The sequence below is a fragment of the Cannabis sativa genome, chromosome 4 (assembly GCF_029168945.1).
Source record: "Cannabis sativa cultivar Pink pepper isolate KNU-18-1 chromosome 4, ASM2916894v1, whole genome shotgun sequence".
Classification (NCBI taxonomy): Eukaryota; Viridiplantae; Streptophyta; class Magnoliopsida; order Rosales; family Cannabaceae; genus Cannabis; species Cannabis sativa.
The window spans coordinates 40746883-40762992 of NC_083604.1; the positions used below are offsets into that span (position 1 = coordinate 40746883).

The 16110-nt window shown below is 34.5% G+C and overlaps 1 protein-coding gene across 2 annotated transcripts; it reads left to right on the plus strand.

Moving 5' to 3' along the window:
- The first annotated feature begins 2084 nt into the window (after positions 1-2084).
- LOC115715322 (E3 ubiquitin-protein ligase RKP) lies at positions 2085-11426 on the plus strand. Of its 2 annotated transcripts, none has more exons than XM_030644177.2 (11): positions 2085-2342; positions 2828-4485; positions 5927-6748; positions 7303-7463; positions 7683-7821; positions 8349-8432; positions 8557-8838; positions 8949-9080; positions 9387-9586; positions 10052-10256; positions 10652-11426. In XM_030644177.2, exons 2-11 carry the CDS (start codon positions 2986-2988, stop codon positions 10952-10954), a joined length of 3828 nt encoding a protein of 1275 aa, XP_030500037.2. In that variant the 5' UTR covers positions 2085-2342; positions 2828-2985; the 3' UTR covers positions 10955-11426. The 2 variants fall into 2 exon arrangements, with proteins under 2 accessions (XP_030500037.2, XP_030500038.2); XM_030644178.2 differs by having other exon boundaries at positions 2096-2437.
- Positions 11427-16110: the final 4684 nt, after the last annotated feature.

Consider the following 16110-nt stretch of genomic DNA (forward strand, 5'->3'; position numbering starts at 1 on the left):
TGATGTTGTCAATAAGTTGCATGTGTAATGGTAGTGGAGTTAAAAAAATATTATGTTACTTTTTGATATTGCCAATAGACTACATGTGTAATGGTAGTGGTATTAAAAATATATCGGGTTACTTTGTGGTGTTGTCTCTAACATATGTTAATTTTTATGGCATATAAAAGTACTAGGTTACTATTTGTTATGCATGTAATTATTTAGGTTACTTTAATAATGTTAAAATAAGTAGGTTCATTTTATCATTATCTTTATTAATTGTTCCAGGTTACTTTTATAGTTACTTCTATAGTGTCCAAAAAGTATCAGGATAATTTTTTTTTTTTACTTTTTTTTACTACGCTTTTTTTTTTTGTTATTGCTTTTTTTAAGGTTCCAAATTAATTATATGGTGTTAAAAAGTATCACTTATATGACTATTAGGTTACTTTATTTTTTTATCTTTATATATTGAAAATTAACATTCTTTTTTTTTTTCCTTCATATTAATTAGGGTAAATAGCTAAATATATATATATGTTATTTCATTATGTGTGGCACTAGCAAACTTAAAATCCAAATTTAAAAAAAACAAAAAAAGTTAAGATCAATGACAAAACTTCATAAATATTTGTGTAGAATATTAAAAGTTATAAAAAAAAACTTTAGAAATTTGTTATTGGGTGTCAAACAAAAAATTAGACTATTACTCAATAAAAAATAATTTGATTGTTGCTAAAAATAAAAAAAAAAAATCTTGGCTTAAGCAAAACACTGGAAAAAATGAGGGTTCTAAAAAATGGGGGTTATCAACTTTCCAAATCATTAGTTGAGAGAGATTATATATACTAATTAGTTATTTCCATATTTTAAATTTTTTATTCATTTTTCCAGTTTTTATAAAATTTTTTTATTTCTCCATATATTTCTAAACCACTTACAAAAAAGCCATATTTATAAAATAAACCCTTTACAATTCATCGATAAAAAGTGTTTATTGATACATTATTTATCTATTTCAATATTTAAAATAATTTTTAATCTATTTTTTCATATATAATTTAAATAATTTATTATAGACGATCATAAAAAAAAATTATAGCAATTTTTTTTAAATGCCAAAATAGTTAGGAGTGCAGCGATAGATCTCTTTTAAAAGAATGCGATTATAACAATATTAATATATTAAATTTCATCATAACTTTGCAGTTAAACGTTTTTTGGCGAAAATAAGGGTAAATATCATTTTGGACCCTATGTTTTACAAAAGTTACCGACTGAACCCTGTATTTTGTTAAATGATAAAATAGACCATGTATTTTTCAAAATAGTAAAAATAAGACCATGCGCTTAATTTTTGACAATTTTTTTTTAATATAACCAACTTGAAAATAATTCCTTATACGAACAGATACAAAAAATATAAACAGTTTTATCATAGCACTTTTAGATCGGATTATAATTAAATTTTATTTTGACAAAAAATTAATTCAGCGTCCTCTTTGTACCATTTTAGAAAGTACAATATCTATTTTGTCATTTAACAAAACAAAAAATCTAATTAATAATTTTTGCAAAATACAAGTTTCAAAATAATATTTACCTCGAAAATAATAGTAAGATAAATGACTTAAGAAAAAAGTAATAAAAGGCAATTTCTCATATCTTATCAAATTTGGAGATTGGTGCATGGTTGACCAATGGAATGCTCTTTCCACCATTTTGGTGGAATGGCTATTCCATTTTAAAAAGGAAGGAATGACCATTCATTGTAACAAGAAAAAAAATTTAATTATTTTTTTATCAATTTTTTTTATGCATTTTAAATTTTATTCCATTTCATTCCTATTCTTATTCCCATTCCCATTCCCATTCCTATTCCTATTCCTATATTTTCATTCCTCCCAACCAAACGCCTCCTAAGTGTCTAAAGTTGAAACTTTGAGAAATCCATTCAAATTAGCCGAGGAATTAATAATAATTAAAAAGACAAAAAGAAAAGTGTGGCGTATTTTAGCAGGGGAATCCACGTCAGTAACAGGTAAATCCGATTGGAGAGTGACACGTGTCGGTCATAATCCGTTTTTAGGGTTGAGAGTCAGCGTGCGTGGGGTTGAAGCAGCTGCATCATCATTTGTTCCTGTGGTTCACTCGCTCCCTCCTTCCCTCTCTCTTCTCCTGTCCTTTCTGTCTCCTGAGACTCTGGGAGAGTTTGAAATTACGCATTTGCCCTTCCTTCCAATTCCTTCTCTATCGGTCGACGAAGTGGGGTTCAGAATTGTGATGTCAATTAATGGCGTTCTGCGAAACCCTAGCCGCCATTTGTAATTCCAGGAACAGGAAACCGCACCGAGAGACCCGTGAGTTCTTCATTCATTTATGTTTTTCTTTTTTAATTGCCTCGGCTTTCCTTTGAGCTTGCAGTATTAGAGTGCTGAAGATTTGTCGCTTTGAGGTGCTTTTTGATTTGTGTATTTCGCTTTCCATTTTTTAATTTCGTTCAATTTTATTATTGTTATTGTCAATATTTTTCGGGTGATCCGTGTTTGGTTCCTTGGAAAGTTGAGGAACAAGAATGGGACATAACAAATTTGAAAATTTCATATTAATTTTGCAGGGTGCTATACCATATATTTTAGTTATATGGTTGAGTTTCCCTCCCTTTATTACGAAAATTATTGGAAATTGTTCAGTTCAAGCTTTATCCCCGCTTTTATCTCCTTTTTCTTTCCCTCTCTCTCTCTCCAATACCGCTTTTTTTCTCAATGAAACTGAAGAGGCTTCTGGGGCTTGTTTCTGAAACTTATAGTTGTTTGTAATTTGTTTTGCAACTTTGAAATTTCAGGTTAGGATTATGGTAGTTTCTCAGAATTTTGGAGTTTTGTTCGAAATCAATAGCGTTGAGAGCAGGCTTGCAATTCTCTGGAAGCATATTGTAATTTAAGAATCTTGAGCTGGGTGATAGGGTTAGTATTTGGGGTTTAGTGTTTATCTCTTTCAGGAATGGCAGAAGACAGCCTCCGAATTGGTGGGCTTTCTTCTGGGTTGGCTGTGTTATTGAATGGTGAGGATAGTAAAGTGGGTTCATCAAAATCTTGGCTAGTTTCTAATTGTGATGATTTTGGCCATCAATCAGTTGAACGAACTCTTGAATACATATTTGGCATCCCTATCAAATCAATTGGTTCAATATCAGATCAAATCAACAGCAATCTAGTCCGTGATATTATAAAGAAGGAATGTTCTGATTTTTTTTCAGATTCAGGTGCTGTCCTCAGACATAGAGATGGAATTTGTGTTGTTGATAATGGTGGTGGACCCCACAAAATTGCTCTTGAAGAATCCAGTATTTGTGGTGATATCAGAATCATCAGACCACCTTTGCTTGTAGAGAGCTTAGCTATGTTCAGCAGTGTTAGGGCTAATGCTTGTCTATGGAAAGGGAAATGGATGTACGAAGTTATATTAGAAACCTCAGGTGTCCAGCAGTTAGGATGGGCAACTATTTCCTGCCCTTTCACTGACCATAATGGTGTAGGTGATGCTGTTGATTCTTATGCTTTTGATGGAAAAAGAGAAAAAAAATGGAGCAAAGAAGCTGAATCATATGGGCAGTCATGGTGTGCCGGTGATGTTATTGGGTGCTGCATAGATCTAGATCAGCATGAAATAACATTCTATAGAAATGGCATTTCTCTTGGTGTGGCTTTTCGTGGGATTCGTCAGATGGGACCAGGGTTTGGATATTATCCTGCAATTTCTCTTTCTCAAGGTGAAAGATGCGAATTAAATTTTGGTTCCCGCCCATTTAAGTACCCCGTTGAAGGATATCTCCCTTTAGAGCCACCTCCAACAGTCAATACTTGCGCTTTTCAGTTACTTTCTTGCTTATCAAGGCTGTTGGATATTGACTGTGTGGAGCGGGCTGGACATTCTTCTTTGGAGAAATTGAGGAGGCTGAAGAGGTTTGTTTCATTTGAAGATCTCTTTCTTCCTGTTACTCATGGGATATGTGAGGAACTCTTTGCCTTGCTTGAAGAAAATGGTCAGAGCATAGAATATATTGCTAGTGGTCCATTTCTGTCATTCATGATGGATGTGTTTGGAGTGCAAGCACCGCATGACTATTTAAGTCTTGATAGAATTCTTGATGTCTTCCTAGAATTTCATGGATCAACTCCATTGTTTGAACACATATTAAATGCCCTCTCCTGTGGGTGCAAAACAGCTAGATTGGTCCTGACAGATTGCCCTTGTTCGGGGTCATACCCCTATCTTGCATTGGCTTGTCACTTATTGAGGAGAGAACAGCTTATGGTTCTTTGGTGGAAATCAACAGATTTTGAATTTCTTTTTGAAGGTTTTCTTTCACGGAAGTGCCCAAACAAGCAAGACCTTGAGTCTATCATGCCATCTGTTTGGTGGCCTGGTTCATGTGAAGAAGTGTCATATGAAAGCAGCATGTTGTTGACGACTACAGCTTTATCTGAAGCCATTAGTAAGGTACATGCTCAGCTTTTTTTTTTTCTTCTTTTTAAGTGGCTCTGATAAACTGTTTTATAATAATCTTTATACTGAGATATTTATATAAATTTTTCTTCTATTATTCGCCATTGGATCAAAATAGTTTAATATTTCTAAAATTGATATTTATAGTTATTTTTTTGGTAATCATCAATGAAGTGCACCATATATATATAGGGTATTTTGGTATCTTCGCTACATAAAAAAGTTGCAACTCTAGTTTTCCATTTTTTATGTGAGGAAATATAATGTAGTTAACAGTGGACTTTTCACAAAATTTCAGAAACCTTTTACAAATTTTCTGAATTATTTAAATGATTCAAACAACTTATTGTACGGGTGTATAATTGCACGGGTTTTTGTATTGAAATATATATACACACGTGCAATAAGCTCTTTGAATCCTAATTTTGGCATCTTAAATTATCAATAGTTTTTCTAGCAAAAAAAGTTATCAATAGTTTTCTGAAAATTTATGAGAGCTCTCCTATAATTATATTATATACTGACATATAAAACAAATAGAAATACAATTTATCTATGCAATGAAATTACTAAAAGTACCTACATATACATATGGTGATTAAAAACCGTCACTATCCAACAAATTTTCATACATATATGCATATATATTATTTTTAACAGTATGTCCTAATTCTGAAAATGGATTAATAACTTAGCTTACTCTTTTGAATTTATGTTAAAGGATTGTTAGAGTACAAGATCTTAGCTATTCATTATCTAGAATTTGGGAGTATTGACGACATAGAAATGGGTGAAACACAAGGTTCTTTAATTGGTGAAGAATTATTCTGCCTTCATCTTATGTTGGTGGTCCAAGGGATATTCGTAAGTGGCATTGGTTCAAAGATTTGGAAAACCAGATTTATTTCGAACAAATACTTCTACATGCACATTTCTTACTTATTTCTAAAGTAGGTTCAAAGATTATATAGAATTTGGGCTTTACACTTGCATTCTTTTAAGCATAATGGAGTATGAATGAATTCTTAACTAGCTACTTGCTACAGTGCCACTTGTAAATCGATATTCTAAGTACTTAAATTATACACAAACAAAATAATGATTCGATAGGTTTCTTAAGTTTTCTGGTAAAATAATTTGATCTGTGCTTAGGACCTAATATCAAATGCCACTATTGTTGTGTTCTTGCAACTGCTTTAGGTTAAACTGCAAATCATTAGAGGGTCTCAATGTTAGTTTAGTAAATATTTTGTAGAAGAAACCTTTCTTTTAATAGAAATTTTCATTTTCAGTGTGTGACTGTGTGGGCAGAATAAGTTGGTAATATTCTCTTGATTGTATTTGTTAATGGCTTATCTGAATTAGAGATCCAGTTCTTGGAGTTTTGTATGCATACTAAACTGATGGCACGTTGTGTTGCTGCTGCTTCATACAGATTGAGGAGAAACATAGGGACCTTTGTCGCTTAGTGATACAGTTCATACCTCCTGTAATGCCTCCTCAGTTACCTGGTTCGGTGTTTAGGACATTTTTACAAAACCTCTTATTGAAGAACAGAGGGGCAGATCGCAATCTCCCACCTCCTGGAGTTTCTAGCAATTCTGTTCTGGTTTCTTTGTACACAGTTCTACTTCATTTTCTATCAGAAGGCTTTGGCATGGGGGACATCTGCAGCTGGCTGAAGAGGAGTGAAAATGGTTCTGATGTTGGTTTTCTTCATAGGGGTGGTGAGCGGAGTTTTCCAGTTGGCCTGTTCCTAAAAAATGATTCCCATCGAACAGACATTTCTAGGCTTGGTGGTTCTTTTAATCATTTATTGAAATTGCATCTTGTCAATGATGAAGATGATGAAGTAGTTCGGTGGGAAGAAGGCTGTATGGATGATGAAGAAACAAGAGTAACTCATTTAAGCAGGCAAAAACCATGTTGCTGCTCAAATTACGATGCTGATTTTGCTAGGAGCTTGAAGAACCCTATTAGATACATAAACAAAGGTTCTCGTTCTCACTGTGGCCCTATTTCAGAGAGATCTGCTCATGTTGCTGCAGAATGCAGTGCTGGAAGTTTAAACGATGAGATAGCAGACAAACCAAGCTCCAGTGATCAATCTGAATCTGAGTTTGGTTACCATTCTGTGCAGCAGTTGAGGTTTGTACCCAGGGAGAGTAACATGTCTTCAGCGACATTAAGAGAAGAAGAACTTCTTGATGTTTTGCTGTTGCTGTATCATATAGGTCTTGCACCCAACTTTAAGCAGGTGAGGAGCTGTAATGAAGTAGTATTTTCTTATTAGAAAGATTCAGTGCTGTTGACTATTTTTATTCTTCTTGCATGCAGGCTAACAGTTTTTTAAATGCTGAGTGTTCTGTTTGTTATGCTTTATATTTGTATTTTACTTCTATCTTTGCTTGATGTTGTTCTGCTATCCTTTGTGACGTGATCTTTTATTTTTTTCCCTCACAGTTAATAAATGTGTATTACATACATTTGACCTTATATTGTTAGCTGATAGGTAGGAGCTAATCTAAAACATTTGTGCTGGGTACAATCTGTATTAGTCATTATCTAGCTGTTCTCTGGCCCTTGTTTTATTTTATTTATTTATTTATTATTCTGATGTATAACTAGATTGTACGCCTCAGTCAGTATTCTTTACTTGCTTTCTCACCTTTCTTATTCAGCTCATAGGTAATACCCTTTTGTTTACTGTTTGGGACTCTTGATTATAATTTATGGGGGCTTCTTTCCTATTTCAGTCTGCAGGAATTGTATTTATAATATGCTTATGCACTTATGTATATCTTATTATAGGCTTCATATTACATGTCTCACCAATCACAATCAATATCCCTACTTGAAGAAGTGGATAAACAAATAAGAGAACGAGCATGTAGTGAACAACTTAAGCGTCTGAAAGAAGCTCGTAACAATTACCGGGAAGAAGTTATAGATTGCGTCAGACGTTGTGCATGGTAAGATGTTTGTCTTGAAGATATGTTACTCAAAATGTTTTACTTATATTTGTTTTATTCTTCGGAAAATCTTTAGTACATGTATATTTTTGTGCTTTTCCATAAATTCAGGGGTAGCACTTGCTCTTGTAATGCATGCCTTTCAGTTACCGCATCTCTTGTGGAGTATAGATTGAGTTTGTTCACAGTTGCTTATGTTGATCAATGTATGCCTTTCAGGTATCGCATCTCTCTGTTTTCTCGATGGAAGCAAAGAGGAATGTATGCAACATGCATCTGGACAGTCCAATTGCTTCTAATTCTTAGTAAAGTGGATTCACTGTTCTTATACATACCTGAATTTTATCTGGAATCTCTGGTAAATTTGATTCTTTGTAATCCTGTAAATCTTAGTTGGAGATGTCATATTACATATTTTATTTATAGATTTATAGATTATTCAATTTCTCCTTGCTATAAGAATTTTGATTTATTGTTTCATTCTATCTTTTGCCAGACAATAGTTGCATGCTTGACAGAAAATTTCTGGAAATGCTTTGAATATTTGTATTGATTAATGATTCTCCCTTTTAAGATAACAATTTTCTGCAAATTTAAGATATTTTTCCCTAGAGCTCTCTCTCTCTCTCATGTTTTCGGAAGTAATGCAAATTAATTACAGTTGGTTCGTTTACTTGCATAAAAAATTCAGTTTGTAAGGTTTTAGTAATTAGATGATGCCATATTTCTTCAGTCTAGTCTAAATGGTTGGTTCAGTTATGTTATTGTTTGTGAATATGTACTTAATTAGCATGTGGCAATGAACCATGAGTGATTTCGAGCCAATAAAGTGGTACATGATATATTTTGTTGTCCTCTTAATGACTGTCTACAATTTCTTTTTAGGTTGATTGTTTTCATGTGTTGCGTAAGAGTGATCCTCCATTTGTCCCATCATCAATTTTTATCAAGCAAGGGCTTGCCTCATTTGTAAGTATTGTCTATAATGAGATTCAAATTAATTGGCTGTCCTTTTTGTCCAGTAATTACTTTGTTACATTTTGATTTTATCAAGTGACGGAGATTCAAATTAATTGGCTGTCCTTTTTGTCAGGTTACTTTCGTAGTCACACACTTCAATGATCCTAGGATATCAAGTGCAGAACTAAGGGATCTTCTTCTTCAGTCTATCTCTGTATTGGTACAGTACAAGGAATATCTGGCAGTTTTTGAGAGCAACAAAGCAGCTACCCAAAGGATGCCGAAAGCATTGCTTTCTGCCTTTGACAACAGATCCTGGATCCCAGTAACAAACATTCTTCTGCGGTTGTGCAAGGGATCTGGCTTTTGTTCTTCAAAGCACGGAGAATCTTCGTTGTCATCTGTTATGTTTCAGGTAAATTTGGTCACTGTTGCTTCAGACCTTTATACTGTATTTTGCTGGTAATTTTCTGATTGTCAATCTTGTTGTTCTGTTTTGGTGGTTTGAACTTTTGATTCATAAAGAGGTTGTTGAGGGAAGCTTGCATAAATGATGAAGAGCTGTTTTCAGCATTTCTTAATCGCCTATTTAATATGCTCAGCTGGACAATGACTGAATTCTCAGTTTCAGTTCGAGAAATGCAAGAAAAATACCAGGTATCATTGTGATATTTTAGTGTTTTGAGTAGTATACCTTTTTTTTTTCTCTTGGTAATATTTATCTAACTAAGTGGTTTAAGGTATTTAATTGTTATTAAATGGGAAAGAAAATCTGCTCCTTGCTTTCCAAAATTTTATTATTATTGCAGCTTTTTGATGGAGGTTTCCTGTTTAAATTGTGTCGGATGATGAATTTTATTCTGTGTGGTATATGTTTTTTTAAATGCATATTTCTAAACCTGCTTTGTTATCTTTTTCTGCCATGAGATATTTCTGTGTAATTGCTGCCTATCATCTTTGCAGGTGTTAGACTTTCATCAAAAGAAATGCAGTTTCATATTTGACCTCTCGTGTAATCTTACAAGGGTTTTGGAATTCTGTTCCCATGAGATACCTCAAGCATTTCTGAGAGGAACTGACACGAACCTCCGGAGGTTAATAGAATTGATTGTCTTTATTCTAAACCACATAACTTGTGCAGCAGATGCTGAGTTTTTTGACTTGTACGTTCCATTCTAGCGATTCACTCTACTTTTATCTATTAAATTATGTTTTCTTTCTCTAGTTTATCTTTTGTTTTGTCTTAAAATTGCGTACATCCTAATATGAATCGGTAATTAGCCTTTGTGAGTCCAGCTGCATTTAAAGGTAGAGTCTAGAGATGGCTAGCTATTATGTCTAGTCCAATTTTTCTTTGGGATTATTAATTTCATTCGTTGTGGCATATATTCCCCTTTTCTTCCCTAAACCACCAAAACCAGGATAGTCTTTTTAATATTACTATTTGTCCTATTATTTTATTTTATTTTGAAGTTTCCACCTGTGGTTGAGTCATGGGGTTGGGCGGGTGGGTCTACGGTTCAAGTTTCATGTATATATTATTTATTATTAGTGTAACTTTAAAAAAGAAAGAATTTAGTGTCTACTATATTAGTTCTTTTACTTGCCTTTGCAACAAATTTTTGCAGGTCAGTTAGACGAAATGGTCAGTCTTTAGACAAAGTAAACAGAGGAATGATATTAGCACCTCTTGTTGGGATTATTTTAAACTTGTTGGATGCTAGTGAACATATGAAGTTTGCGGAAAACAACGATGTGGTGGCCATTTTCGCAAGTATGGATTGCCCTGCTAGAGTTCATTGTGGATTCCAGTTCCTATTGGATTACAACTGGGTTTGTTCCTTTCCATTTTAATTTATCTTATTGGGTTTCCTTTCCGCTTATGTTTCTAAGATGGGAATAATCTCTCTTTAAAATTCCTAATTTCGTGTAACTTTCAAGTCTTTGAGCAGACAACATATAAATTATGTTCTTATTATATCCTGCAATATAACATCAAGTTAGATTTTAGATTATTCCCTCTATATAGGTATTGCTCTTAAAAATGTGAACTGACACCACAATTTTGAAAATGCTCCTTCCTGAAATGCATGTATATTGTTATTATTTTTTTTTGACTGGATATTCAAGGTTCTTAAATTAGGTTCAACTTTGGAATTTCCACCAGAAGTATCACACCATGTTTACCAATATCTTCTAATCTATTTTGTTTACTTCATGCTTTCCAGGGTGGATCTTTTAGAGGGGATAGTTATCTTACAAAGCTTGAACAGCTAGAAGATTTCTTGGCTCTCCTTATTAGCCGTAGTGAGTCTGAAAAAGTTGGTGAGATGGGTTGTGAAGAAGAAACAGATGTGAATGACAGCATTTGCTGCATCTGTTATACCAGTGAAGCAGATGCTAGATTTGTGCCTTGTTCTCACATGTCTTGTTATGGATGCATAACAAGACATCTGTTGAATTGCCAAAGATGCTTCTTCTGCAATGCTACTGTTCTTGAAGTTGTCAGGATTGGCGAGAAAACATATTAAAAGAATGCTCTGAATTATCTTTACTCGGGTTCTTTTGATGATGGCTCGTTATCTTTCTCGAGCTGGTTCATGGCAGAAACATGTTTTCTTATGAAAGACTCTCCGATCTGACTGGTCAAAGCAAGTGTCGAGGTTGGCAGATGATGTGGAACACAAAAGAAAATCTAAAAGAATAGGGAAACCCAATAAAAAAGAAACGGGAAAGGAAAAAGGAGGGGGGAATGGGCGGACAAGAGAACATAAAATAAAATTTAATTGATATGGTTTGCTTATTAGAAATTATAATTTAATTATATGTATTTATAGTAATACTGTGTGTAAAGGAAAGGAGGTTGATAGGATAAAGGGGTCTGCAGTCTAGAATAGGACTGGTTGGGGTGGTTAGTTAAAGAATTTTGTAGAGGAAGCAAGGCACATTATTATTCTGTAAATATGAGATGTAAATGGAAAGGAAATTCCTTCAGTTTTTTTCTGTGACAATGTTGTCCTCTCTTTACGAGGACATTTATAAGCTCGCATATACATCCATACCCGAAAAACTATTTAGCAGTGATTTTTCAAGTCACCATCTACAACTACATCTTCAATACAAGTAATGAAATTGCTCAAAAACATGTTGGTATGATTTTTTTTGGCTTAACATTTTGATATGATTTATTAGGTAATTTAAGAATTTTGTTTTAACTATTCATATATTATGAATAAATAATAGTAATAATAATAATCATGTTAAAATAATAATAATAATAAGTATGTAGATGGTCAAATCACAGGTGGTGGTGGACTTCAACGATCAAGTCAATCACTAATTCGAAAAACTAATAGCGAAAAGCAAGAAGATATAGAAAATAAATATTTCTATCCTAGAGTGGTGGTAAAAGACTAATATTAGTATAAAAGTATTGCGCTAAGTGCTTGAGTGAATTTAGTGAGTGAAGTTGAGATCCTCCTTCAAGATTTCAGGTTCATTCCTTAGCTCTTGATGGTTTGTCTCTTCAACTTTGAAGAATGGATGTGGGAAGTGTTTTGCCCTTTTTTCAAGTAAAGTATAAATTCTTTTGGATCGATTGCAGATTAATCTCCATACTTTGTCTCTGACTTATCTTGTGGCATGTTTATACAAGGCTCATCTGGAATTAGGATTTGGTCAAAGTCCAAAGTATTTTGAATGAGTGTGATGTATTTATTAACTTGGTTTGATGGATTGTAATTTTTATATGTTATCTGTGTTTTTGAAAAGGTGACAAGCGACCTTTCCAAAGTATGATTTGTTCGGAATGGCCTGGATCACAATCCTTCCACACAATGGGCCTGGGCCCATTTGAAGCGGAGAAGCCTCGCCTCTGAAGACGAGGCTCCTTTGGATCTGGAAGGCTTCTAAATATCCAGAAGACGTAATAAGCAAAGACCTCCGAATGAGCACTAGGATGCAACTAAAGAGGAATTCCAAGAGGCGCCTCTAGAGGCCCTTTGAGGGGTGATGTGGCTTCCCTCTAACGCTTGGTCCCACCAAATTAGATCTTGTCTCCTATGTCAGAACATGGTAGCGCGTGCACCACCAAATGAAACACATCCTTTTTGTCCAACGACGCCTATCTAACATCATTGTCTACTGTGGTAGTGCTCGCGCATGACACTTGTCCCTAACTGCGCATGCCCCATTTTGTACAGACACCTTCACCCCACGAGCCAAACTTCTGCCATTGGGCCTTGAGTCATGTATTTTATGTATCTACCCCAATAGTGGGCCTAGTTTACACAGTACCCCTAGCAAGTCATGATTATGCCTAGATCCAGATCCTAGCATAGAAATATCTCATTACACCTTCGTGCACGGGACACAATTCACTTCAAATATTTTAGGGTTTCTTCTTCTCTATTCCAAATAAACCCAAGTGAGGAAAAATAAGAAGAAGCTATAATTCTTCAGCTTGTAAGACCCCATTGTAATACACCAAAGCCTTTCGGTTAATCATTGACTCGTGGACGAGGATTAATTAATACCCAAACCACGTGAAAATCTCCATCTCTATTACTTAATTACTTATTTAATTTCTTAAGCTCTTTTTTAGTTTAATTTTCAAAAATCTCGATAAATATTTTAGTATTTTCATTGAGAGTTGAAGAAAGATTTGAAGCTGCCTTGCATCTGCAAAAATGGTGGCTACTCGAAAGACCGTTGTCAAGAAACCCCCTCCTCTAGGCTAGTATGTCATCATGGACGATGCTATCTGATCCTTCCAGGGCATGCCTTGTGGAGCACTATGAGGGATGAAGAAGCGTCCAAAGCTGGCAGCCGAAGAGCTGAGACAACTTAACATTAGGAATAATTTGTTGAGAAAAACCCATAATACAAGGAAGAGGAGGAAGAAGACAACAGTGAAATTAGAGATGATTATTACTATGAGCAAGACCTCAAGGTGTTCCGAGTATTTGGCGAGCTAGCTGAATCTCAACGAAAGCTAGCAGAGCAAGAAGCTTTCTCTCATCAAATGGAGAAAATGATGGCACGACTGCAAGCTAAACTCGCGATATAGATGAGGACTCTGAGGAAGATTCTCTAGAATAGCCTATTGACATGGAAAAAAGAGAAAACTCTACTGATGTTGGAACCTCGGCTCCTATGAAGGACAAGGGGAAGGCAAAGGTAAGCGAGCCTTAACCTAAAATTGTCCCATTACCTCCTAAAAGTAATGTGAACATAACCAACCAGCCCTTGCGGACAAAGAAGGCCACCAATTCCTCCAGGCTTGGACGTTGTTTTGCTCTGCAAGGCAAAGTTATGTGTAACGATAAGCTTGGTACTCAGGTGCAAAGTTGTGTCTCTATGTCTTCTATTAGGACTGTGAATGTAGTGAACTTTGAGGCATTTTCCCGAGGATGTTGTTCGGAGTTGCCATTGAACTTGCTTTTCTTCCCATCACCTTATTTATTGCCGGTGTGTGACCTTTTTCCTCCTTGATTAGATATGTTGGGATTTTTTGAATTCTGGTCTAGCTGGATAGATGTATCGGCTGTAGTGGTGTGTTGTTTTGTCCAACGGTATCTACACGCCGCACTGCTTCTTCGAGCTTGATAAATCCATATGCTCAATCCAAGAATTTTGCCATTGATCCCACAATTAGTCTTATTATATCCTTCCACAACTCTCCTACAGGTTCGATACCTTCCAGTATTGCGGCCAACCTTCCTTCTTCGGTTAGCCCCTTTACCTTTGTTTCTTCAATCATGAACCTGCTGATGTAAGCTTTTAAAGGTTCTCCTAGTATTTGCTTCACTTGTACTAGGTCTTCTAAATGGGAGGGAAGCTGAAGAGAAGAGGAAAATTGTGCATGGAATTTAGATAAAAAAGAGATCCATGAACTGAACTATTGGATATTTATTTTACCAGGATCTTAGATCTACTCACAAGTATGTTGTTTAAACACCCTAAATATGAACTTTCTAAAACGATAAATTAAACACATATAAAGTTAAGAAAACCTTACATTGATGCAGCGGAATTAATGTCTCCTTCCACTCAGATCTCTAACCCTTGTATCCTTTCTGTAGCAGAGTATAATCAAGATCTGAGCCCGAATGTCCTTCTTCTTCAAGTTTGATCCTTCACAGTCTTCCAATCTATGATTGAGTTACTGCTTGCTGTGTGTGGGCACTTACTCTTTCACTAGGATTCGAAATTGATGAAGGAGAAAAGAGAGGGATGATTTCGGCCAGGTATAGAAAGTGGGGAAGGCTCAGTTTTTCTGAAGAGAGAAATTTCTGTCAGAAAGCTAATGAAAGCATGTTATGAAAACTTGTGATTTGACTGAGCCATCACTTTCTATTTATAGGCAACTACTAGGTTTAGGTTAGGAATTATTTGGCATTAAAATAATGAAAATATTAATTTGAAAAACCTCATTAAGTGGCCGGCCATGGTGTTGTAGTGGGCCCCACTTGATTTTGCAGTTTTATCAAATTTTATCTCTATTTTCTCAAAAACGCCAATTTTCCAATTCTAACCTTTTAAATGCCTAAACTAATTATTTAATAACTAAAATAGATTATTAAATAATATGTCATTTAATTTAATTATTAATTAGACAAATAAAGTCCATTAATAAATAAATAAACCCAGAAACTCTTTTCTTTACAATTTCACCCCTACTTAGTGAAAATTCATAAAATTAGACATAGTCTAACTTTAGAATTATAATTGATCAATCACGAATCAATTAATGAGTCTTACAAGCAGAATGTTCTCAACTAGAATGGGGACCATGGATCTATATGCTGAGCTTCCAATAAGTGAACCAAATTTACCAAGTAAATTCCTACTTATTAATTCTTCGTTGAATCCACTCTTAGAACTTAGAATTGCACTCTCAGACTTATATAGAGCATATTATATGTTCCACGATATCAATATGCTATCTCATTTAACCATTGTTATAATCTTATTGTGATTTAAAGATCCTCTATATAGATGATCTACATCGAGATGGGATTTCTTTACTGTTCTCACCCCTCAATGTATTTTGTCCCTTAAAACACTTAGCGACCTGTAAATGGTGTTTAATGATCTAATAATTAGTCAGTTAAACAAGAGCTCATCCATTTACTTCTATTTGCTAAGCTCGAAGGGAATCATCACTTTACTTCTATACACCAGTAGAAGCTATAGATTCTATATTTATGTTCAGTACTCCCACTCAATCATACTATCATGTTCCCAAAATATACGTATCACCCTGACCTAAAAGTAGGCTTAACTAATAAATCAAAGAACATGAATAGTACTCCTGAGTTGAGCCTAAGCATAGCAGGATTTAGATTCTTTTAATCTTAAGATCAACTACTGATATTGACTTGGAAATATATATATAACGGTAAGTTTGTAATATCTTAACTTAGTTGCAATATCGGTCCAGTCCAATGTATACTCCATACATTCAAAACTAGTATACTTTACTAATGTCCTGGAAAGAACATAACACTTACTCCAAGTGTAAGTACACATCATCGCTGATTATCACATTAGTGTAAATCCAATAACATTGATGAAACAGCAAGACTTTTGATTCATATGATCACAATCACATTCCACTGTGTTGACGATACTGTAATTGTGAATAAACATATGATCTGGATTTAACTGATTTTGTGTGTAAACA

What these genes read in the sequence shown, in the direction of transcription:
- LOC115715322 (XM_030644177.2), top strand. Translation starts at nt 2,986, where the DNA reads ATGGCAGAAGACAGCCTCCGAATTGGTGGGCTTTCTTCTGGGTTGGCT. An exon ending in AGCAAGGGCTTGCCTCATTT is followed by an intron (nt 8,433 to 8,556) that starts GTAAGTATTGTC and finishes CCTTTTTGTCAG; the next exon opens with GTTACTTTCGTAGTCACACA. An exon ending in TCCTATTGGATTACAACTGG is followed by an intron (nt 10,257 to 10,651) that starts GTTTGTTCCTTT and finishes CATGCTTTCCAG; the next exon opens with GGTGGATCTTTTAGAGGGGA.